The sequence below is a fragment of the Oncorhynchus gorbuscha genome, linkage group LG21 (assembly GCF_021184085.1).
Source record: "Oncorhynchus gorbuscha isolate QuinsamMale2020 ecotype Even-year linkage group LG21, OgorEven_v1.0, whole genome shotgun sequence".
In the NCBI taxonomy this organism is placed as follows: domain Eukaryota; kingdom Metazoa; phylum Chordata; class Actinopteri; order Salmoniformes; family Salmonidae; genus Oncorhynchus; species Oncorhynchus gorbuscha.
In genome coordinates, this window is record NC_060193.1 from 21,744,644 (window position 1) to 21,770,839 (window position 26,196).

The 26,196-nt window shown below is 43.2% G+C and overlaps 3 protein-coding genes across 4 annotated transcripts in view; 2 read left to right on the forward strand and 1 right to left on the reverse strand.

Moving 5' to 3' along the window:
- Positions 1–61: 61 nt before the first annotated feature.
- The window catches only part of si:ch73-335l21.2 (RING finger domain-containing protein), a 72,329-nt gene continuing 46,194 nt past the window's right edge, over positions 62–26,196 (reverse strand). The window contains exons 1-2 of one of the 2 annotated variants that reach the window (XM_046320525.1): positions 4,991–5,210; positions 62–1,505 (exon numbers count right to left, since the gene is read on the reverse strand). In XM_046320525.1, coding sequence (XP_046176481.1) covers positions 762–1,403 — 642 coding nt within the window. In that variant the 5' untranslated portion in view covers positions 1,404–1,505; positions 4,991–5,210 and the 3' untranslated portion in view covers positions 62–761. Of the gene's footprint in view, positions 1,506–4,990; positions 5,211–26,196 lie in introns of those variants that run through there. The other variant, XM_046320526.1, reaches the window with a different exon arrangement.
- Positions 9,441–10,958, forward strand: si:ch73-335l21.4 (E3 ubiquitin-protein ligase-like). The gene is made up of 2 exons (XM_046320527.1): positions 9,441–9,992; positions 10,190–10,958. The coding sequence occupies exons 1-2, from the start codon at positions 9,542–9,544 to the stop codon at positions 10,246–10,248; spliced, it is 510 nt and encodes a 169-aa protein (XP_046176483.1). The 5' UTR covers positions 9,441–9,541; the 3' UTR covers positions 10,249–10,958.
- On the forward strand, positions 11,537–16,687 carry LOC124008926. The gene is made up of 3 exons (XM_046320521.1): positions 11,537–11,698; positions 11,821–11,879; positions 13,734–16,687. Exons 1-3 carry the CDS (start codon positions 11,670–11,672, stop codon positions 16,388–16,390), a joined length of 2,745 nt encoding a protein of 914 aa, XP_046176477.1. The 5' UTR covers positions 11,537–11,669; the 3' UTR covers positions 16,391–16,687.

A 26,196-nucleotide genomic window follows, 5' to 3' on the forward strand; every position in this document is an offset into this window, starting at 1 on the left:
TAGTCATTATGTAGCCTAAATGATGTTACACACACACGCACAGGGAGAGAGAGTCAAAATATGAAACACATGAAAATATTTTAATAAATAGCCAATACAATCAAAGGTCAAATAGTGGCTGCTTATATTTGTCCTGTTTCACACATGTACTAGTGGGTAACCTGTACAAGTGCTTGGTGTGAAATTCCACTCCCCTGAGACACCCTCAGAGAGTGGGGTCAAGGCCAGGGATCAGACATTATTGCGCAACCCTGTAGCAATTAGGGTTAAGTGCCTTGCTCAAGGGCAGATCGTAAGACATTTCTCCTATTCGGATCAGGGATTCGAAACAAGCAAGCTGTTGAATGGCCCAACTCTCTAACCACTAGGCTACCTGGCGCCCCAATGTAATAGGCGCTCCTAGATTAGACCACTAGAGGGAACTCTAAATCAGTGCATAGCGGAAAACTCAGAACTGTCTATATATAATTTTCTCAACACCAATTAACAGAGCTAGACATGTGATTATGAGGCTGTATGCCTCAACCTTTTATATATTTTAAAGATATGTAATTTACAGTTGAATTGAAGTTAACAGGATGTTTCAAGGCTACGTTTGATGTAGGCCCGTAGTTCAGTCTAGATCTTAGGCCATATTCAAATATGTTGACAATACACCCTTCCTTCCTTCCTTGAGTAAGGGGGAAGGAAACAAGGAAAGACAAAAGGAAGGGAGGCTGCATGTAAAAGTATTGGGACAGGGCCCTCGGTTCCTTCTCCCCTCAATTGCGGAAAAACCTGGGCCCAAACACCAGTCCCACCACGCAGATCATCATAAACAACACCCAGAATACCACGGCCAAAGTCCTCCTGTGGTGCTGCAGCACCTGCACCTCACCCACCAGGCCCACACCTCCACCGTGGGGCCTATCGCTTGGGTGCATCTGCTCCACCCTTAGGCTCACTGTGGGCAGGATGATGAAGCGGGCGTCCCTGCTGGTATCCAGGGAGAGGACCACCCTCTGGGTGACGGTGGCCAAGTGGGCAGCCATCGACACGGGTGTCCAGAAAGCCATGGGGGGTAGTTGAGCCAGGATGCGGGAATTGCAGGGCAGGGTGAGGGGGTCGCCGGTCTCCAGCAGGGTGGGGTGGCGGCAGAGGGGGCAGAAAATGGCAGGGCTGCGAGGGCTCTGGGGGTCCACGGGTTCAGCTGGATACGGGGACAGCTGGATTCTCTGAAGGCACTCGGTGCAGAAGACATGGAGGCATTCCAGCATGCGAGGACACTTGCCACATTGGTTGTACTCGTGGTAGCAGATGGGACACTCCACCTCTGTGGACTCACCTGGCTCAGAGCCGAGTGCTGCTGCTTCTGCTGCTGCTTGGCCCCCCTGGAAGTGCACTGGTTCTGGAGGCTCAGCCATCGTGAGGGAAAGGGAGAGATGGAAGTGGGGATGGGAGTTGGGGGGGTTCAGGGTCAGACTGCGTTTGGGATGGTCAGATGTTCTTTGCTATGTCTGCAGAACCTGGAGGAAGATATGATATAATAAATATTGATTATATTCTGATACAGTATTACAGTTCAAGTGTTTTTGGCTATTGTAACCTAACCTTTCAGTATGTGTGTAACAGAGGGAATGGGCCTAGGCCTATATGGGGTTAAAATAGTCCATCTTAAACCTTGGGGTTTTCTGTTCTGTTTCCTCTTGGTTTATGACAAGATTCCTAAGCCCTTGAATCACTAGCTTCAGTTAATTACCAAATGAAGAAGCCTGCCCCCTAGCCCCTAGCAGTGGGGAGCAGAGGAAATGGAAAGCCTGACTGCAGGATCCACAATCAGACTGGTATCCCTTTCATACTAAGATGTTCTTCCGCCAACTTTCCCATGCTGCCAACTTTTTTCCACCATTTCCATGTATCTGAAAGCTATTGCCGGTATCAAAGCCAAAACTTTTATTGCTGCCTAATGATCTAGTATCATTTCGGTAAACTTCTGTCTAAGGCTTAGCATGAAACTTAGCCGTAATGCTGAGGCGGCATTGGCCTAAATGTAATCCCCCAAAGTAATTATTTATTATGAGAGGTCCATAAACAATAACTGGAAATGTTGCATACTCCAAGAAAGGTTAAAGTCTCACTTTTCTAGTCATTTTTAAAAATAAATTGCTGAGGTGTATTCACTTGAGAACACAAGCTCTAGTACACAGCACAAATATGATAAAAATATGAAATATTTGATATGGTGTATTTTCTATTCAACATAACTGTATGAATACCGCTTGAAATTATTTACATACTTACTAAATATAGTATAATCAGATTATAACATTTCACCTTCCTTATATCCGTAATATACATATTTGTATGTTTAGTGTTAGAGAAAATGTGCATATTTTCTAAAGGTCTCTCTTGATCTGTACCAGTACCCCCTGTATATAGCCTTGCTATTGTTATTTTAATGGTGCTATTTTAATTCTTTTTTACTTTTATTTATTTGGTATTTTTCTTAAAACTTCATTTTGGGTTAAGGGCTTGTAAGTAAGCATTACACTGTAAGGTCTTACACCTGTTGTATTTGGCACATGTGACAAATAAAATTGGATTTGATCAGAACATCAGCCCCCATCACTGTGAAGGTCTCACAGGGCTATATCTTAGCTTCCTGAACCCATTAGAAACTTCCCTTTCATCTCATATACATCTTGTCTATCTATGACAAACTATTTGTTTTTTTTATCTATAAACTATTTTAGATGAATCGCTATAGATCGATCTCTGAATGTGCTACTGTGATGAAACCACTCTCTCCTACTGCACTATGATGTAAGGATTGCAGGCATGTGCACAAATCGATTTATAAGAGAAAATGTAAACAGGGGACTAAAACAGGGGACTTTACACCTTAAGAGGTTTTAAACTCTTGATGGTTGCTAGGCAGCGCCTGTTAACTATCCCCCTGCCACTTCTCCCATAACCCACCACTAAGCATGAACTGTTTTCTTCACCACAACTGGATGGATCCATTAAGAATTACTGTGGGAATAAATATCACTTCATTATGGAAATATTGGCATAAAGTAGGCTCATGCAATTGAAGGAATGCTATAAAATTGGTGCTTACTGAAACTCCCAAAGTCATCCAATCATTGTAATAAATGTCAAGCAATAGTCTAACCGCCTACGGTCAACTAGATTATAATTTCAGTTTGTGTGCAGCTTTCAGATTGGGACAGCGCCATCGCTCTGCTTTGAGACAAGCATGGGGACTCCTCTTGAGAAATGATAAATCAATGTAAGATTTGTTTTCACTGAAGCTCTGTTTGGATATTGGTTAGGCTACAATTAGGCTGGGAAAATTTTAGCTAAATTGAGGTGAGGGCTGCTCATGATCATCTTGTCTAGTTGGCTCATTTATTAGAACAGTTTGCCAGCATGTTATGTAGTTTAGTTTAGCAAGTGGATTATTTTGCTCTTCACTCACAGTTGCTTAGTGGCATAAGACTACTCCCGACCAAAAGCACATGACTTCAATCAATGTGATTTTGTTTCACTGAATCTCTGTCTGTATATTTGGTTAATTGCTCTCTTGCTGTACAAGTGGAAATGGTAGCTCATTTATTCATTTGCTCTTCTATCACTGACCAGAAACATTTAGCATGCAATAATGTAGCCCAAATCAAGTGTAAGGCTATTATTTTTGCTCAATTGAGTAAAGGCAGCTACAAAAGCCTGCGGTTGTGAAATATGAACAGGATACTCGCATGCTTTTGAAAATAGGATTGCAATTATTATTTTTCCCCCACATTTATTTATATTAAAAACAAATGTGTTAACAACCCAATATTGTTAATCAACCAGGTTGTCACCTAAATAATTATAATATAATAGTAGTCTTACCTTTTTTAATGCCAATACTGTTTTCTATGCTTGTTTTCACTTAATACTTTGGGATACTGGTGTTATGTCAGATTTTATGAGGGTTGCCAGATTGGAGTAAAAATCTGTATTTGCCAGTAAAAAAAAAGCATTATTACAGGGCTGTGGGGGCAGATAAACATTCCCCTTTTTTTCTCTATGTGAAAGCAGTATAACAAGTAAACGGTAGAGAAGTGGAGGTGGAAAAACAAAGGAGGACAGGAGCCGTGGATAGAAGTGATTACCGGGCCCTTACACTCTCTCTCTGTCCCTCTGTGTGTTGTTGTGTTTGAGCTCTTTCTCACTGTGGGCTAGTTAGAACGCTGATGCACTAACAACACCAACGCAACAATCATACAATGAATAGGAATGCCCTCAGCACTACTGGGTTTGTATAAAATTCCACTGATAGTTGACTAGTGAAATTGAGATTTGAATCAAGTAAACTGCCAAGGATCTCCTCCCAAAGTGTTGTTCCACTGTTGCATAATAGCACCAATGAACCACAATATGAAAATCAATTGTAATATACATGATGGAAAAGGGGTGTACTGTACTCATCTGATATTCCCTTAGGTGTCCATGTGTTTACCTCATAAAGATCAAACTGTACTTTCATAAACAGCAGCCTCTCCATTCACATGGGATAGAGCAAGGCAAGCCGTACTCAACAGGGCAGTTGCCTAGCAATAGTGGTCTATTTTGTATTGGGCCCCAGGAGCAGAGATTGTAATGAACATGTTTCCATGGGATTGGTCTATCTGTACATGTCACACTTTTATTTGGTTCAATAATCTCAATACATATTCCAGACAAATTTGGTCAAGATTCACCCTGTGTAATTGCTTGACAATAATGAGTTACTTTCTCCAACTCCTTGACATCCACAGTCAGAAATGGTACACAGTGCAGCATTACAACAGAATGGCAAAAAGACATACTGCATGATGTCATAACTGCTATGATAGCTTGTATATTAATATATTGCCATACTTTATCTACTGTATGTAGTTCAGTTGATATGAAAACACCATGGGAGTTAAACTCACCGAGAATTCATAACCATGTAGTGTGTGGGAAGATAACAAACACTTACCGCCTCATACACTCGCTGTCACACACCTCTCAGATAAGGGTGAGCTTTGACGTTCCTCTCCACTACCAAAATTCTCACCGGACACACCATGGTTCTCATTTACAGTAAAAATTAACACACTTCGTTAATCTCCCTCTCTACCTCTTATTTATACTGGCTCGCTCTCTCTGTTTTCTTTCACTCCATATCTCCTCTCCTCTCTTGCTTTACCCATGCCTTGACATCCTCTCCTCTCTCCTCCTGGAGCCAGGGTTGTCTCCTGGTTGCCCTGACATTAAGTAATCTCTAGGTTGTGGTGGTAACTAGTAACCAGGGACATGGAATAGAGGTAGAAGCCACCTCCTATAACCTTGACACTTCTCACTGTCCTCACAGTACGGTATTTTGTATGTACACTGTCTTTTTCAATGTCCAGGGTATTAAGAATGACAGTTGTGAGTCAAATTACTGTGGATATCATTCAAGTGTGGATCACAATGTTTTATGATTTCGGGATATCAGTTCAAAAGGCAGCAACCTGATAACTAGTTGAGTTACTGGTGCTGGTCTAATGGAACTTATATGATGTTTAGTCTTTCTATCTGTTTATCTGCAAGACCCCAGGAGACATATTGCCACACATGCTAACATCCTCTCTGAATTATACTACACGACTAAAAGTATGTAGACACCTGCTCGTCGAACATCTTATTCCAGAATCATTGGCATTAATATGGAGTTGTTCCTCCTTTGCTGCTATAACAGCCTCCACTCTTCTAGGAAGGCGTTCCACTAGATGTTGGAACATTGCTGTGGAGACTTGGTTCCATTCAGCCACAAGAGCACTAGTAAGGTCAGGCACTGATGTTGAGCGATTAGGCCTAACTTGCAGTTGGCGTTCCAATTCATCCCACAGGTGTTCAATGGGGTTGAGGTCAGGGCTCTATGCAGGCCAGTCAAGTTCTTCCACGCCGATCTCGACAAACCATTTCTGTATAGACATTGCTTTTTGCACGGGGCATTGCCATGCTAAAGCAGGAAAGGGCCTTCCCCAAACTGTTGCCACAAAGTTGGAAGCACAGAATCATCTAGAACAGGCCTGGTCAACTCGTCCTCAGGGGCCTGATTGGTGTCACACTTTTTCCCCAGCCCCAGCTAAAACACCTGACTCCAATAATCAACTAATCATGTTATTCAGTTAAAAATGGAATTAGTTTAAATCAGGTGTGTTTGCTAGGGATGGGGGAAAAATGTGACAACAATAAGGCCCCCGAGGACTGAAATTGCCCAGGCCTGGTCTAGAATGTTATTGTACGCTGTAGCATTAAGATGTCCCTTCACTGGAACTAAGGGGCCTAGCCCAAACCATGAAAAACAGCCCCAGACCATTATTCCTCCTCCAAACTTTACAGTTTGGCACTATGCATTCGGGCAGGTAGCGTTCTCCTGGCATCTGCCAAACCCAGATTCGTTCATCGGACTGCCAGATGGTGAAGCGTGATTCATCACTCCAGAGAACCGCGTTTCCACTGCTCCAGAATCCAATGGCGGCGAGCTTTACACCACTGCAGCCGACGCTTGGCATTGCACATGGTGATCTTAGGCTTGTGTGCGAATGCTCGGCCATGGAAACCCATTTCATGAAGCTCCCGACAAATAGTTATTGTGCTGACATTGCTTCCAGAGAAAGTTTGGAACTCAGTAGTGATTGTTGCAACCAAGGACAGACAATTTTTATGTTACGCGCTTCAGTACTCGGTGGTCGCATTCTGTGAGCTTGTGTGGCCTACCACTTCGCGGCTGAGCCATTGTTGCTCCTAGGCGTTTCCAATTCACAATAACAGCACTTACAGTTGACGGGGGCAGCTCTATCAGGGCAGAAATTTGATGAACTGACTTGTTGGAAAGGTGACATCCTATGACGGTGCCACGTTGAAAGTTACTGAGCTCTTCAGTAAGGCCATTCTACTGCCAATGTTTGTCTATGGAGATGGCATGGCTGTGTGCTCAATTTTAAACACCTGTCAGCAAGGGGTGTGGCAGAAATAGCTGAATCCACTCATTTCAAGAGGTGTCCACATTATTTTGTATATATAGTGTATCTACAGAAAAACGTGTCTCTGATCATGCATGTATGCAGTCAAATAAGATCCCCATACAGTTAGGTTGCCAAAAATAGGATACAAACAAATCACTCTTTACCTAATTCACAAATATTGTGTGTGCATGTGTTTCTGTGCATTCATGCTGTGGTATGGTGTGTGTATTGTATGTCACAATTATATATTCATATTTACACACTATTCAAATATATTAATATACAGTGCAGTTACATTAGATGAGAGAAGAGGCACTGTGATACAATGTGTCTTTTTGTATCTTGTTTTTCAAAGCTAAACTTGCTTTTGCCTGAGTAACCTCTGGTGGCAGAGTATTCCATGATAATCTAGAAGAAAAAGAAACGCACACCTATTTAGGCGAGGTGCTGGCTAGCGGAGTAGAAAACTTGAAAATAAAAGAGAGCCGCACACTCTAGGAGCTCAGATGCAAAAATTGAATTATCAACGTTTCGACAGCCAAGCTGTCTTCATCAGGGTATGAACCCTGATGTACCTCGATGAAGACAGCTTGGCTGTCGAAAGGTTGGTAATTAAATTTTTGCATCTGAGCTCCTAGAGTGTGCGGCTCTCTTTTATTTCCAAGAGCATTCCATGATGACATGGCTATAATACATAACTGAGCGATGTATTCAATACATTTTGGGGGTTTGGGTACCGTGAAGAAACCCAGAGTGACGTGTCTGGTCAGTTATGGCAGTCAGTGGATCTTATCGTATTGAGTCACCATAATGTATGTGTGAGATTGGACGTTGCACTCTTTCACCCACGAGAGGATGACTCACTTTCAAAACACAGACCCAGCCTTCCCTGTCTCCTTATCTGAGCTGAGTTTAAACTTCAGAGCCCCATGTGGGTGTTATTTCAAGTGAAGAACGGAATCTCGGTACTTCCCAATCACATTACAAAAGTTAAATAGTTTGTCAATTCATCATTATATGGACTGAGCTGGGAATGAGAAAGTAAAGGAATGTGTAATAAAAAATAAAAAAATGTATTAAGTTTGTAAAGTTTATGGGCAGGTTTAATAGACCCAAATGAAGCCTACCCCTGGACTAAAAAGCATGCTGCTCAATGCTCAATCTCCATTGAGAGTATTTTCTAGTCCAGGAATAGGCTTAATCTGGGTCCGGGAAACTAGCCCTATACCTCTTTTTTCTGTTCAGTACAAGTTGTAAACTGTTTTGTTCTTTACATAAATACATGATCCCTTTTTACATTAAGTCAATCTACAGGTGGCAGGCACAGAGGAAAATGGTTCCTCAGATCACAATAACACATCAAAGAGTACGGTCTTCATTTCTTTCAAATGTCTTATCCTCCCTAAGATCCTGTTACTCTTGGCTTTGACTGCAGGACAAGGAAATCACCATGAAAAGAGTTACTGGGTCACCTGATAGGTCCTGGGCTTTGTCTGGAGGATTAGCGTGGGGACAAAAGGCTGACGTCACGTTTACGACCAGATACACCCCGGAGAGTGTCAGTAAGAGGGAGGTGCTGGGATTTCTGGGAAGGGTAAAGCCAGTAGAGTGAGTTGGCGGCGGCAACAGAGACAATAGTATGTTGTTGTGTTTTCATAACAGACTGTTGCACAACACGTTTGCAACTATCAGCTTGTTTGATATCAATGTTTCTATTATGCTTACAGTAATCAAGGGCATATCAAATGAGATGGAATTCAAAGGGTATCTGAGCCGGTGTGAGTCACGAGAGTAGACAACAGTGAGACCTATGGCTCATCTTAAGTGACTGATATGGGTTTATCTATGGGCTAGACAGATATTAGCAGATCGGCTATAGGACAGCATAGGAAGTTGACAGCTCAAGTCATGGCTCACTCCTGTTCTGTTCAGTTACAAAGTAGTCTGATGTCATCAAGAAACAGATGGGGGAATTTACTTAGGGATCTGGAATTTATTTAAAGATTCTTACTCGTATCTTCGCCTCCCCCCCCCCCCCCCATAAGGCAGTTCTGTTGTTTATAAGACATAGACAGACAGGAGCCAGTTCGGCACAGATTAATATCAAAATCACTATTTCAAAAGAGAGGAAACCTTCTTGATGCAAGCACTTTGTCTTTCTTTCATGGTTCTGTTATATCTGGGAAATGTGGGTGATAGCCCACTATACAGATTAACTTGCTTCATACCTGGAAACTGTGGGTGAATATCAGACAGACATTGGCCAAACTGTAGCAGAATGGCCCACTACCTCTCCTCCATATACAGTAAAAAAATTATGTGTGGGTGGAGAGTGGGAGGGTTAGCACGTGGACGCCGCGTCTCTTTGATGACATCACTATTTCCTAAATATTAGTCATAGGTTACTATTTTTTTGGGCACTCTGTCAAGTGAAAGTCCCTCCCACACTAAGAAATATAAATATAGCCTAATAGCCAATTAATTCAGACCTGTTCATTCTCGTTGAACGAAACAGCACCCAAAGAGAAAGAAAAATGTGTTCAGATCTTGAGTGCGGAATTTGTTACCGAAGCTACAACACCGGCCGTCAGTGTCCTCGTGAGTTACAGTGTAAACACAGCTTTTGTGAGCGCTGTCTGGTGACTCTTTCCCAATCCTCAGTATGTGAAGTGGAATCCACGAAGGAATGTTCGCCGCAGGACAAGACAATTGTTTGCCCACTCTGCCGATACCCGACCTCTGTATCGGGAAAAGTGAGGGCAGCGCTTCGGGTAGACGAAAGTGTTCTAGAGCGCATGGTGGTATCTGGCGTTCTCGGGGAAAGCATGACAGACGACGAGGGGGATAGTGAGGGGAATGAGGATGACAATGAGACTCCCCATGAGAACTCAGCCGAGGAAAGGGGTTCCAGAGGTGGAAGGTTCCGCCGTTCGCTGAGGCGCGTCTGGGGCAAATTCACTGGGAATCATTCCCAAAGGAGAGCGCGTAAGTAGTCCTATTATATTGCAATACTCTTTATTTTTCCCGAAAAAACATTACTTAATATTCCGGTAGTTTTTCGTAGCCTACTTTGATGGTATTGTCCTTTAACAGTTGACCTGTGGACCAAAATAGGCTAATGTAGCCTGCCCAAAGAAGGACATTTATTGTGTTCTCTTACATATTTTATTTTTCCCCTACAGATTGTATGACTGATGAGGACCTACGAGACCTCTTCATGATGTCATGCTATACCATTTGATGCGGACTTCATTGATTGGAAAGTCATCAGGGCTGCGTTCAGTACATTTTTACGTTCTGGCACGTTCAGTTGAACGGATCCGGTGCTGTACTGAACGACCAGTTGAAAAACCGGGTTGGAGAAAGCTGTCGGCATGGCCACTGCCCTTTAATAAATATGTCACACATTGCTTCAAGCCACACCTCGCCACACCCACCAACGGGAGCCACCCTACCTGAGTCTGTTCAATAACGTTTTGGGGGAAACGTGTCAATCGGTACGAACCGTTCCGTAACTTAGCAAACGTTCGAGCGAACTGAACGCACCTCAGTGGCACCTGATTGATCAGAGAGGGGGCGTTGCCGTCCACGAGCCTACACTACAGTAACCCATTTAGACTGTAGAAGACTGGCGGGTCCAGTTGGAAATTGGAGCAAGCAGTAATATGTATTCCATATAATAGCCAACTAGGCCTCTGTGTCCATTTCTTCACACATGCATGTTATAATTGGTGGTGACCAAACACATAATGGTAACATAATTGTAAAGACTATAGGCTGTTCTTTGAAGCCATTGGGCTACTGAATGAAATAGTTTTATGTAAAATTGTATTTTTTTGTGCTTTGAAGTAGCCTATGGCTTTCCATTTCCAACTATTAGAATGTGTTGAATTTTGTTGGTGCTCAGTTCAATAAAAAAACTACTTGAATGTAGTGTATTTATTAAATGAACTTTTATTGATTGTGTGTGATATTTTGCACCTTTGTTTTGTTGTAATAAAACATGTTATTGTTTTTTTATTTTCTTCTCTCGCGGGAAAAATGGCTTGCAGTAGTAACTGATGCTTGCTTTTTCTCTGAATAATAAGTTAATAAATAATACTGTTCTGAACTTCTGCTTGGTTTACCATTATTTAGAATATAAGAGGGCGTAAGCTCATGTCATATAGACCTATCAAAACAGTTGAGACCAGGTGTCATATGTTCCCCAAAATTCTGGAGGATGCAATCAACTTAATTGGTTGCACGCACCTGTGTTCACATGGGCCTGGCGTGTGTTCAGTGAGGTGAAACGTTCAGAAAATTTCAGGACGCAAATAGAAACGTAACAGCGCTAACGCGATTCCCTGGCCTATTCTATATAGACAAGAATATGTTTTAATCTACACAATACATCCCTATTGAAAAATACTGTAATGTTGCACTCTTCTGAACTGGTCCTGAATTAGATGCACCTGTTGAGATAGCAACAGGCACATCTAATATGCTAATCAAGGGGATCTCTGACCACAGGGTGCTATTTAACAACTAGAGGAGCAAGAGGTTGATCAAACAAGGCTTTTTTTTAAATTGATATTTTTACCTTGGACTCTTTTTCAGTTACAATCTACTACAATCTGATTGTGCTGTCGTGTATCATATGTTGGTTGCTGGTCAGCAATAATGTCATTTACTTTAAGACTTAATTTGAGGTATGTTCTTTTCTTAATCAAGTAACTTCAGACTATTGCCTAATACTTTGTGTACTACGATAACAATGAGAAATTGACTTGTCTTTCAGTAATGAAATCAAACTTTCTTTTTTGTCCTACAGACTTCTGTTCCTGTGTCTGGTATTCGCTACTGTGGAAGTCAGTTCATGTTTATCAAGGGGTAAGAGTAATAAGCATGATAACGTTTCTATTTTTAACTTATTGCACAAAAAGTGAATGTTCTTTTCGGGTCATATCTATGTCTGTGAAGTTGTTTGTCATAGACTTCAATACGTGAGTTGGGTGAATTGTTAACAATATCCAGCTGCCCAGGGTTATTGCTCAGAATCTGTCCTTACATAACCTGTGTGCTTGACCTCTATCTTGTGATGTGAAATTGTTTTGAGGAGATATGATTTAGACTGTTTGGAAACCACATGCTCAGTGAACTTCCATAGCTGCTGTTACTTTATTAGTAAGCTTACATATTAAATGTAAGGACAAGCCAACTTTTAAAATATTATATTTAGGGCTCAGCATTTTTTTTATATCTGTCCAAATGATCTGACTAGGAAACTGCACTACCAACATGTCAATTTTTTTTTTTAATTCAGTGATTCAATTGTGAGGTTGTAGTTCACTTCCCAACAATTTTACTGAGTTACAGTTCATATAAGGAAATCTGTCAAATTCACTAGGCCCTAGTCTGTATTTCACGTGACTGGGAATACAGGTACCTTTTTTAAAAAGGTAGGGGCATGGCTCAGAAAACCAGTCAGTATGTGGTGTGACCACCATTTGCTTCATGCAGCACAACAGCTCCTTCACATATTTGCTCAGGCTGATTTGAAGAGGAGTGGGACAACATTCCACAATGGCTGTGTGATGTTGCTGGATATTGTCAGGAACTGGAACATGCTGTTGTACATGTCAAACCAGAGCATCCCAAACATGCTCAATGGGTGACATGTCTGAATATACAGGCCATGGAAGAACTGGGACACTTTGTGTACAGATCCTTGTGACATGGGGCTGTGCATTATCATGCTGAAACATGGTGATGGTGGGGGATCAATGGTACGACAATGGGCCTCAGGATCTCATGGTATCTCTGTGCATTCACATTGCCACCGATTAAAAAAAAAAAAAAAAAACACAAAACAAACAAAAAAATCAAATAAAAAAAATGTAATTGTGTATATAGCGTACGTTTGCCCATACATGCCACCATGGGGCACTCTGTTCACATTGACAAACTGCTCGCCCACACAACGCCATACACACCATCTGCCCAGTACAGTTGAAACCGGCATTCATCCGTGAAGAGTACACTTCTCCAGTGGCCATCGACTGTGAGCACTTTGCCACTGAAGTCAGTTATGACGCCGAACTGCTGTCAGGCCCAGACGCTGGTGATGACGAGCATGCATTTTTTTTGGGGTGGGGGGGTGTGCAAACCCAGTTTCATCAGCTGTCTGTGTGGCTGGTCTCTGACGACCATGCAGGTGAAGAAGCTGGATGTGGAGGCCTAGGCTGGTATGGTTACGTGGTCTGTGGTTGTTATGCTGGTTGTACGTACTGTCAAATTCTCTAAAATGATGGCGGTGGCTTATGGTAGAGAAATTAACATTCCTTCCTCTGGTAACTGTTTTGGTGAACAATCCTGCAGTCCGCATGCCAATTGCACTCACCCTAGAAACACAAGGCCACTCTAAAATGTGCAGTTCTGTCACATCAACACAATGCCACATGTCTTATTGTCCCCAGCACAAGGTGCACCTGTATAATGATCATGCTGTTTAATCAGCTTCTTGATATGCCACACCTGTCTGGTGGATGGATTATCTTGGCAAAGGACAAATGCTAATTTCCAGGAATGAGAACAAATTTGAGAAATGAGCTGTTTTTGACACTTCTGGGATCTGTTATTTCAGGACATGGGGACAACACTTTACATGTTGCATTCTATATTTTTGTTCAGTGTATTTAGACATGACATTCATTAATACTGAATTGCACTCCTATTTCCCTGTAGGCAGGCGAGCAGTATACGAACAGAGAAGTTCTCTCGGTACACAGGGCCCAAGAAAATGGAGGACTTTCAAAAACCCTTACACATTTAGCCAGAGCCTTGGCCCAAGCCAACCGGTCCCCAGTAGTGTCCAACCTGACCAGGCTCAGATTGTCTTCAGCCTGAGACCGGGAGTCCAGACTGGGAGAGAAGGTTCCCCTGATGCTGAGGAGTCTCCGCCTTCCAACACTCAATCGAACAGATTTTCAAGCAGCTCTGTGCCCAGTAAGACTGTCCATTTTCGTACCTACCCTTCTAGTGGCCTAGTTAGCCCACTTGTCCCCAGAACCTGGGGTGCCTCTGGTACTTTTCATTCAGTCTCAAACCCTATGACTCAAAGAAGCCATGTTACCACCAGTAGTTTGCAACCTGCCAGGGACACATTTGGCTCTCCTGTTGTTGACGACAACCCCATCCCAGCCCAACAGGCTGGAAACCCTGTGAGCAAGAATGAAAGATCCAAATACAGGACGTTTATGTCTTCCTACCTCTTCAGGGAATCCCAATCCACTTCCAGCACCTCTGAAACCACTCACAAGGGCCCTAGTGAAGGAGTGAAGACCATTAGCAGACTTGGTGCTGCCTCTGCTACCCAAAGTGAAGGAAACTCCAGTCTTCATGGGTCTGGAAGATCCACACATGTCCAAAGGGGTTATGGCTACATAGGCTCTCAGTTGTACCCTACAGCCATTAAGTCTGCCAATGGACAACAAGTGCGCCCACCAACCCTGAGCCAATCCGATTCTTCTAAAGTAGATGCTACCAGTGAAGCCCAACATGCTTCTCGTATCAACAAACCCTTCCATCACAGTGCTAACTTTGCTCAAAGTGGAGGTAGCCCTAGTAGCTATTTCCTGGGTGAAATGGCTGATACTCAGGCTAAAAGTGCTTTCAGCACAATTCAACCTCTTATTAGATTTGGCTCTTTCTGGAACACAATGGCCCCCACTGCAACTCAACCCACCCAAAGTCCCTCTGAGCCTGCAGAGAGGGAAACTGCCCCTGACCAGTCTTTGAAAACCAGGAGTGGCTATGTCCTTTGGAGGAAAACTGGGCTAAGCAGCTCATCCAGTGGTCAGTACGGGTTAGCCACCGGTGGTTACAAACCTGGAAAATCCACAAATGTAAATACACTCGGAGGGTTCCAATATCAAGATCCCGAAAAAACATTGGCTCCCATCGTGAGTAACGATGACATACCCTCTGTTGCTATCAGAACTTCAGTCAACACAAACACTGCAAAGAGTCAGGGTACTGGCTGGAGAAATAGTCATGGTATACCTAGGGGCATGATAATGAGTTCTGTCAGTGGGTATCCAGATGTATACAGAAAGTATAGCTTTGCCCCTAGAATTCGAGTAGCTTCCACTACAACTTCCTCTGCCCAAAGCGATACTCTAGCCCCAATGACATTAAAATCAGGTCCACGAGAAGTCCAACTTGAGTCCATAGAAGATGACCTAGACTCTAACAGCCTGCATGCCTCCAGCAATGTCCAGTCTTCAGAAGTGCAGACTACTACCACTGAAATGTCTGGCTCTACCACGAGATCCGGCAGGCCTTGGTTTCTTAGATCTACACCTAACGAGGCTAAAATCGGCCATGTTTTCAAGGGATCCCAAACAACCCTACTACAATCTCCCCAGAGTGAGAGTCTAAAACATGTTCAGCCAACTTTTAGTCTGCCCGGCAACAATGTTTTCCATGACCGTTTGACTGCAGGAGAGGCTAAACCTGGTCCAACAAGCTCGGCCCCTTTCAAGCCTAAAGCTAGATTCAACGTGTTTGGGTCTGTAATTTACAGACTGCCCAAAGGTTCCAGATCCAAACAGAATGAATGTGTTCTGGGCATAAAGCTCCCAGGTGAAACTAGGCCCTCGGGCAGCAATGTATCTGCCCCTGCTGAAATCCAGCCCACCTCCATTACTTTAACAGCCAGTCCGAGCCAAAATGTCCTCAGTAAAGAAACTTCTCAAAGCAGTGACTCATTTCACAAAACTGTGAATCATTCTAGTCATGAAGACCCCAAGTCTCACCCACGTGACTCGGATAGAAATGAAATGACACGCAATCCCTTTAGGTTCATATCTGGTAAACTCTCAGAAAGCCAGAAAAGCCATGCTTTCATGGGCTTCCAAAAACCTATAAGCAAAGCAGGATCAACCCAAGACAAGGATGCTGATCTCTGTGAACAAACGGTGCCTCCCATCAACAAAGCGCATCCACCCCCAGTTGTGCCCACCTCTGCCCCCAGTGTCCACCCAAGCACTCCCAGAATCCAAGTTAAACCAGGCCTTAGCATCACTGAACTCACAGAGAGTCGCAAGCCCACCAGCAGTGTTGTAAAGGGCAGACGTATGAAGGTGAATCGCGTGCAGAGCCAACATAGTATTTCACCTTCGAACGACACCGCCTCCCAACCAGCCAAGCCCCAAACTATGAGGTTCAAGGCTATCCAATTTGCTGATATCCTAGGAAGTGCCTCTTTCAGTGGAATCCAACCCAGGGGAAGCTCCGGACACAGTGTGCAGTCAACATCCAATACCCCAGCATCAGGTGAAGATGGTGGCGCACTGGACAAAGACCAACCAACACCGAGGGTTGGGGTCACCCCAAGGTGAAGGAGGGGACCCCAAGACTTTACCATTCCCCAGTGCTGCTGCCTCGAGTGGAGAGGGGGATGTGGGTAGTGTCATAGGGGCTGTTCAAAGTGGTAGGGGAGTTTGGGAGCCATGAGGAAAGAACTTAACTAGTTGAGGGTGTCTGCAGGTAATCTTTCCTTGAAGTCAGTCCGGTTTGAATTCATGAACAATGTGACCTGACCCCATAGCCCTGCTCTCAAGTATTTATTCAGAACATGGTTGTGCTTGTAAATGTAAATGTGATAATTTATAATAAATATTCATACTTAAAAAAAATGTTCTTTTTTAATGCAGACTTGCCATTGGGTTGAAACCTAACAATTCAGTGTAGACCAACAGGATTGCAGCATGGTTAAACTTTTGTACAGGTGACACCATAAGTGTTAATGTTATATGTGATGTTAGACTTTCTCTTTGGGAAGAATGTACTTTATGTTGACTCAACCATATTCCCCAATAGCTTTTTAGTCTCAATTGTCTATTTTATCTGGTTAGCCACATCTGACATTGGTTTAGCAAGTGAAAAAAGCAAACATATAAACAAACAATTCAATGTAATGAAATACACACTTGCCTCAAAATTCCCCTTTTTGATTGGACCTCGAGTAAACTCACAGTAAAGCAACTATTTCCCATTACGCCAATGGGATGTATTTTTTTACGTCTCACCCCCAAGAAGCTCATTCTAATCTAAAACTAGTGCACTACATAGCGGAGAAGGGTACCATTTGGGATGTACTCATGGTCCAATGTACATAACATTAGGGTTGTTTGGAATTTTGTCATGGGGAGTATTAGTTAGGGGAAATGGCGGAGGAAGACTTGTTGGAATTTTGTTAAAATGATAGTTTACCCATCTGAGTCCCTTTTAGCCAGAGGACCTACACAATCTACGGACATACTTTCTCTCCAGTCTCTGCTTGAGGGTTTGGCATAATGGTCCCTTATTTGACAAAACCACATGGGAAAACTTATTTGTTTAATGACTGTTCTTTTCGATGATGCCAAAAGTCTCGTTTTACAATGTCTATCACAAAGTCTGTAAATGTGTTTTATGTTCACTTGACCTTGCTGCTAGAGGAAGGGGGGGAAAAATAGGTCAAATGAGATCGAAACAATAGTTGGAAAGGTTGAAATACATCTGTCATAAGAACATGAACATTGATTAATGTCGACAATCCCCCTGAGTTCTAGGTCACATACATATTCAGTAAACCTGATATCCAGATTGTAATCAGTGACGTTCTTGACAATGCATACAGTGGAGTAATAGCTGTCTAGACTTGTTGGACTTAATTTGAAGTGCACTTACTGCAAGTACCTAGTTAGCCCACTAGGTGGCGAGTGACACTAAAAACCAAAGGCATATATTTTTTTCCAGTTCCCCTTGGTTTCCCCAGTGTAAGAAGTGTGATGTTAGTGCTTACTTACTACAAGAATCTGTAGAAGTGGAGAAAGGGAACTAAAATATGAAATTAGAAAACACATTCACTGTACATAACACTTCATGGATACCAAACTGTATTGCTGGATTAGTCATAGTGCTACTTAGTTTCTTATTTCATATCTTGTGTTTTTGTTCTAACTTTATTTTAGTATTACATTGTTATAGATTACTGTATTATTGGGGTTAGAGCTAGCAAAAAAAGGCATTTCACTGTACTTGTGGATGTGACATTAACTTTGAAACTACGTTGAACAAAAATATAAATGCAATGTGAAGTGCTGGTCCCAGCTGAAATAAAATATCTCTGAAATGTACCATATGTACAAAAAGCTTATTTCTCTCAATGTGTGCACAAATTTGTTTACATCCCTGTTGGTGCGCATTCGACCCTTTGTCAAGATAGTCCATCCACCTGACAGGTGTGGCATATCATAAAGCTTACAGCATGATCATTAGTTAGCCCACTAGGCAAAATAACATTTTGATTCAGAGCAATAAAGAAATTGAATAATTTATCTGAGCAAACAAGAAACCTTTCAATATATGAATTCAAACAATACTTTAGGATAAATTGGAAGATTGTGCAGGACTATGGAAGTTGAAGGAAGCAATCTATCTTTTCAGACTGTTAGAGTATTTATCTGGTCAATATATCAGTGTATTATGTAAAAATGTGATTGTATTATAAATTGTATTTGAATGTTTAAGGACTCTTGGAAGATTAGTCCAAATGAGGGCTAAAAGAGATCCAAATCAAATCATTGCACAGGTGCACCTTGTGCTGGGGAAAAGGCCACTCTAAAATGAGCAATTCTGCCACAACACAATGCCACGGAGGTGCTCAGGTGTATTTCTGTCTGTAATAAACCTCTTTTGTAGGGAAAAACTCATTCTGATTAGCTGGGTCTGGCTCCCCAGTGGCTGGTGGTCCCACCCATTGGCTGCGACCCTGCTCAGTCGTGAAATCCATAAATTAGGGCCTAATTCATTTATTTCAATTGACTGTTTTCCTTATGAACTGTAACATTTATAGTTTTGTTCAGTATAGTTGAGTGGCTTTTTACTGGGGATTTTCTACAGTCTGAATTAGAGATCCATTTCACAAGTACAGGATGTTGTTGCTTTGGTCCAGCCACTAGTGATTTAACACGGTTCCATGTGTCCATGCTAAGCTCAAATCACAGCGCTAACAGTCTAATTTATGGAGGATGACCCTTTACCTTTTCCCAGCGTGCAAGCCTCACCAAAATACCCACTTCTTCGCTTGTCCTCAACTGTCTTTCAGGACCCAGCAATGGGGGGGGTCAAGGGAGAAGCTTGGGGGATCTGTCAATCAAGTTGAAATACATTGTACATTGGATTAATGCAACTACCCTACAGCCCACCTCCCCCTCCCCTGCAAAACTCGTGGTGTTCCACTTTCCCATAGAAGTCTCCATGAGAGTTCAAACCCATCAAAGCCAAGGTGTTAGACTGACGGCTCTTTCTAAGCTCTCTCTCGTAACTCTCTATCTCACTCTGTGTGTGTGTGTGTTTGTTTTTGCATATCTATGTATTTGTGTGTGTGTGTTTTCTCTCTTTAAAACTGTCTACCCCCTGGTCCCCCTCTCTCCCACTGTGAGGGGAATTCTGTACCATGTGTCTGTGGTTTTCAGGAAGCTTTCAAGGAAAATAAAGCATGGAGGCCTCACCGTCACCTTCCCCTCCCTCCCTCCCCCTCCTCGATACATGTGGTCATTTTATGTTTTCTATCTCTCTCTCTCTCTCTGAACCAAAAACAACAGAGTAACTGAGCTAACAACGTACACAACTAAACACATAAACATTGACATCCACATTCCCATAGAGCATGATGCATGATTAAGAGGGGGGGGGGGGTATTGAAGACATTTGGGTTTGGCTAAGAACACTGTGAAAAAGTGGGAGGAAAGAGTTCACAGAAAGGGGCTGAAAATACATTTGAAAAGGCTGGGTCTGCTGTGGCCTTTGCAGATCAAATGACTTCAGATACCAGAAGCATTGGAATCGCTGAGTTTTACTATTTCCATATCAGTCTGTACTGTAGTAAATGTGCCGCAACATTTTCACAATAAATGACCTTTAACAAGTGCACAACATAGAATGTAATTGATTAAAAAGGGATAATGTGAAGGAGAGGGTGAATAACCGTAATGTACAAAACCGTACTGTTATTATCAAGTATATTATGAATCTAGAGTTCAGATATTTATCAGTCTATAAAAACATGATATTTGTTCTACAGTATTTCTGTGCATCTGGTTCAGGGACTCCTGCTATGTCTGTGTCAAATACAGAGTGAGCTTCCTGTTTGGCCGTGCCAGAGAGGAAGTCATAAAGCGGGAAGACTTCCTGTATTCTTACCAGAGCACAGCTACATGCTGCTATATCATATGGGGGTTGGAGCTGATGAATGACAGATCATGGGAAATGAAATGTATTCAAATGCATCCATTCTACAATTTTATTGTGATAAAAAGCCAGTTAATATACTTTTTGATCCCACTACACAGGCTTGAAAAAGCCCCCACATACACATCCAAAAGTAATTCTGGAACATGTTAGTTTTTTTACGTTTTTTTTTTGTTTTGTCAAATACAATGATGGATTAATAAGTACAATGCCCAGTATCACATCATCACTTATTCCTTTCTGTTTTCTTCTATAGCCTACTGATGAGTATTACATACGGTATACATTGTAAGCACACACCTGTTGTCTGTGTGTCATGTGGACCCCAAGCCCTACAATGTCTAGTCTGTATGCATGTGTGTTGATCTGCATGCTCCTGTCCGTCACCCGAACACGTGGCTGAGACCAGTGGAGGCTGCTGAGGGGAGGACGGCGCAAAATAAAGGCTGGAACAGCGCGAATGGAATGGTCAAACACATGGAAACTAAGTGTTTAATGTTTTTGGACGCTGCTTTACAGAGGGTGTGTCCTACCTAGTTTTCCAACTAGAGTTCACAGCCACAGATCCACCTGTTGTCTTCTGGCCTTCGAGGAAAGCTGCTCTCTCTCTCCCTCTCTCTTTCCGTTTCTGTCACTTCCTCTCTTCCCCTCCCTCATTTCTCTTTACCTCCCTCTCTATCTCTCGTTTCCTCTAGGTTTATGACATGACTGTCTGTGCCCGGTGCCCATCTAAACTCGCTGTCCTCTACCACCTCTCCTTGGTGCCATCCCAGAATATTCTCTCTATCTCTCATGGGAGGGTTGTGGCACTGCCACGGAGGCAACGGAACATGGGCATTGACTCTGCGTCTCCATCAAATCAAATCAAATTTTATTTGTCACATACACATGGTTAGCAGATGTTAATGCGAGTGTAGCGAAATGCTTGTGCTTCTAGTTCCGACAATGCAGTGATAACCAACAAGTAATCTAACTAACAATTCCAAAACTACTGTCTTATACACAGTGTAAGGGGATAAGGAACATGTACATAAGGATATATGAGTGAGTGATGGTACAGAGCAGCATACAGTAGATGGTATCGAGTACAGTATATACATATGAGATGAGTGTGTAGACAAAGTAAACAAAGTGGCATAGTTAAAGTGGCTAGTGATACATGTGTTACATAAGGATGCAGTCGATGATGTAGAGTACAGTATATACATATGCATATGAGATGAATAATGTAGGGTAAGTAACATTATATAAGGTAGCATTGTTTAAAGTGGCTAGTGATATATTTACATCATTTCCCATCAATTCCCATTATTAAAATGGCTGGAGTTGGGTCAGTGTCAATGACAGTGTGTTGGCAGCAGCCACTCAGTGTTAGTGGTGGCTGTTTAACAGTCTGATGGCCTTGAGATAGAAGCTGTTTTTCAGTCTCTCGGTCCCAGCTTTGATGCACCTGTACTGACCTCGCCTTCTGGATGATAGCGGGGTGAACAGGCAGTGGTTCGGGTGGTTGATGTCCTTGATGATCTTTATGGCCTTCCTGTAACAACGGGTGGTGTAGGTGTCCTGGAGGGCAGGTAGTTTGCCCCCGGTGATGCGTTGTGCAGTCCTCACTACCCTCTGGAGAGCCTTACGGTTGAGGGCGGAGCAGTTGCCGTACCAGGCGGTGATACAGCCCGCCAGGATGCTCTCGATTGTGCATCTGTAGAAGTTTGTGAGTGCTTTTGGTGACAAGCCGAATTTCTTCAGCCTCCTGAGGTTGAATAGGCGCTGCTGCGCCTTCTTCACGACGCTGTCAGTGTGAGTGGACCAATTCAGTTTGTCTGTGATGTGTATGCCGAGGAACTTAAAACTAGCTACCCTCTCCACTACTGTTCCATCGATGTGGATAGGGGTGTTCCCTCTGCTGTTTCCTGAAGTCCACAATCATCTCCTTAGTTTTGTTGACGTTGAGTGTGAGGTTATTTTCCTGACACCACACTCCGAGGGCCCTCACCTCCTCCCTGTAGGCCGTCTCGTCGTTGTTGGTAATCAAGCCTACCACTGTTGTGTCGTCCGCAAACTTGATGATTGAGTTGGAGGCGTGCGTGGCCACGCAGTCGTGGGTGAACAGGGAGTACAGGAGAGGGCTCAGAACGCACCCTTGTGGGGCCCCGTGTTGAGGATCAGCGGGGAGGAGATGTTGTTGCCTACCCTCACCACCTGGGGGCGGCCCGTCAGGAAGTCCAGTACCCAGTTGCACAGGGCGGGGTCGAGACCCAGGGTCTCGAGCTTGATGACGAGCTTGGAGGGTACTATGGTGTTGAATGCCGAGCTGTAGTCGATGAACAGCATTCTCACATAGGTATTCCTCTTGTCCAGGTGGGTTAGGGCAGTGTGCAGTGTGGTTGAGATTGCATCGTCTGTGGACCTATTTGGGCGGTAAGCAAATTGGAATGGGTCTAGGGTGTCAGGTAGGGTGGAGGTGATATGGTCCTTGACTAGTCTCTCAAAGCACTTCATGATGACGGAAGTGAGTGCTACGGGGCGGTAGTCGTTTAGCTCAGTTACCTTAGCTTTCTTGGGAACAGGAACAATGGTGGCCCTCTTGAAGCATGTGGGAACAGCAGACTGGTATAGGGATTGATTGAATATGTCCGTAAACACACCGGCCAGCTGGTCTGCGCATGCTCTGAGGGCGCGGCTGGGGATGCCGTCTGGGCCTGCAGCCTTGCGAGGGTTAACACGTTTAAATGTCTTACTCACCTCGGCTGCAGTGAAGGAGAGACCGCATGTTTCCGTTGCAGGCCGTGTCAGTGGCACTGTATTGTCCTCAAAGCGGGCATGACCAGATGGCGAGAGTTCCCAATTCTCTCGATCCCTCTCTACCTCTTTCTTTCTGATGTGGAGGCTCCAAGTGCCATATTCTCATCCCTTCTCATCCATCCATCTCAAAGGCCATTCATTCACAGCGTGGCTCTTTGAAAGACTTTACCCTACTGTCCTGTCCTGTCACGTTACATCAACAATGGTCGCTGTAACGTAAGAGCAGCCCTAACAGAGGGAAGCAGTGTGTTTGTGGTTAGCGGTTAGCTAGTGCTTAGCTCCAGTACAGCTTACTTCTTCACCTGGGGCCAAGCCACCGATCTTTCTGGCTTTTTAGCGTCTCTGTTAACGTCTGTTTAACATTGAGTGGGACATGCCCCCCCCACACTAAGATCCTCGCTCCTGTGTCTGAGGTTAGACTACAAGGTTCACATGTAAGTCTAACAAGGCTAAACATGCCCTGAGGGAAGCATAGAGGAGGCGTTAGGTGAGAGGGAACAAGAGCCAGCTTACAAGAAAAGAGCAATAGGGTCAGGGCCACAGTGAATAGACTACAGATACAGTGTACTTACATGGCTTTCATTGGCCTTCTGGTGAAGCGGTTTCAGCCTCATATTCCCCTAATACATACTGGTGATGATATGTGCCCTTTTCTCCCATATTCCATCCTATTCATGGGCATGGCAGAGGGAGAGTGAGAGCATCTGTTTCATGTTCATACAGATGTGTGTGTGTGTGTTGTGTTCTCATTCCTATTCATCCCAATGGGGATTTGGTGCGCATATAACCTGGGGTTGAGTTACCAAGCCATCTGGGAGAGACAGACACAGAGAATCATCACAACATAGACTTCATTAGGCAAAGAAAGAGTGAGTGGAAAGAGGGAGAGACATGAAAGATACTGACTTTTCTCGCTAATAATGCCCATTGAAACTAATTTAATTGTGAGTGAGAGAGCCTGAGAGAGAGTGTGTCTCTCTGGCACAACACATGTGTATGTTTGTACATGTACAGAGAGACAGTTAAATATGCACGCACGCACGCACGCACGCACGCACGCACGCACGCACGCACGCACGCACGCACGCACACACACACACACACACACACACACACACACACACACACACACACACACACACACAGCCTTTCCCAGGCACAAACAAAGCAATTGGTCATAATTCCAATGAGATAAGTGATAAACTCTGTTGGCATCTTGCCACTACATAGTCACATCGATCTTATCACTGGGGAGAGAGATGACTAATAAACGCTTTTTGTTTACGGTAACTAATCATTAAACAGTTTTTTGATTATGGTTGTTAAAGCCTTTATGAGTGTGATTGTGCGTGTTTGTGTGTCTGTCACTACAGTACAGTATGCCGGTACCAACGCCTGCCTTTATAACTGTCTGTGCCCGTCACTTTGCCTTGTTTCCCTTTGTCTCAATCTGTCCCTCTCTTCTTTTAATGAGATCATTACCTTGAATCAAAAGGATCAAAACTCCTAGATCTTCTTTTTGTTGTTGTCGTTTTTTCTTCTCAAAGCAACAAAAGTGAAATTGTCACATCACAGTCAAAGAGCATCAGAATTTCCAATTTAGAATTGTAGATAGGAAAAATGTGTATTTTCCCATCATCTAGAACCCCCCCCCCTGTTTTAGTCCCCCCCCCCATCGTCATGGAGAACAGCAATTAAGCTTAACACCCCCTTCCCCGAACCCCTGAATTCTCCCAAATAAAGTTCATTATATATGATCACCATTCATTCATTTCATTTGAAAAATAAACAAATCCATTTGGAAATGGCCCATACGGCATTGAGATGAGTCAGAAACATTCATTCTTGTGTCAAAATTGACTACAAGGTGTAAATAGGATCATTTTGGTCATAAAGTCAGTCTGGTCTAAAACGGAGTTTGGAACGTCCATGTGTCACAACGGGTAAATAAAGTTTGGGTTTTGATTTGATGATGTCCATTTGCCCCCTAACATGGTTGTGAACAGCTGCAGTGAATGCTCTCTATCCGATAGCGTACACAGTGAGACAAACCTGCCCAGCACGCCACACATTTTTTTAAACTTGAGAAATACTGCACCAAACACCTTATTAGATGTAAAATTGCATGACTAAAACATCCTCAGCAAAACATCAAAACTAATGACAGATTTCTTGAGTTATGTTAAATTAATTCTGAGGATTTTGAGGAAGTGAAATAGGCTTCCTGTCTAGTGTCTCAGATGGGCAAACGTCATTAACCAAACGCGGAATCGGTCAGGAAACCTCGTTTTTCTAATGAGCAACAGAAAAACACAGGTGTCAGTCGGTATGTTCAGTAGCTCTTTAAAGTGATAGTTCACTCCAAAGTTAAAGTTTGTCATATATATTGATGCTTTCAGACCTCAACAGTGACTGGGTTTATGACCATTGTCCACTTTCGAGGCCAGAAAGCGTCAGACTTAACTTTGATTTCTGAGTGAACTCTCTGGCTTCAGTTTGGAAGATTGTGGAGTCCTTATATAAAAAAAGAAAACATTCCCCGAAACCTTTTGGAAACATTGACACTATTTACTGTTTGTGTTCTAATGTGTAAGCGTGTGCTCGTATCACTGCCTTGTTGCGCCTTGCAGTGAACCCTCATTAGAAACAAACCCGGCACAGTGAGGTTGGAAACCAGCTACTTTCCTAATCTCGCCTTTGCATTAGAAACCATTATGGCCAATTGCCCTGACCACAGATCCCAATCTGGTAGCAATAAAGCCGCTTTGTTGTTCTACGAGTCCCGACAGTCATGTGACAAGAGGGAGGACGAAGTGCACGAGGCAGACACCTTGGACTGACTGTCGGAATATACATATGTGCTGGTAGTGAAACGTGGACAGAGAAATGTGGTTCTCTTTGAAGGGTGTTTTCTCTTTCTGCGATGGCTCATATTGGCAACTTATGGTAAGTATTGTTCATGAAGTCATTTTAGAAGTGCTTCCTCTCACCCCTTTCTTTCACACGTGCCACAGAGGCAAACTAATGAGGCAAGATGTCTCTCAAACTTCCAAGACAGTTTTTTTTTTTTGCAAAATCAAACAAGAGCGGAGGCAAGGTTATAATA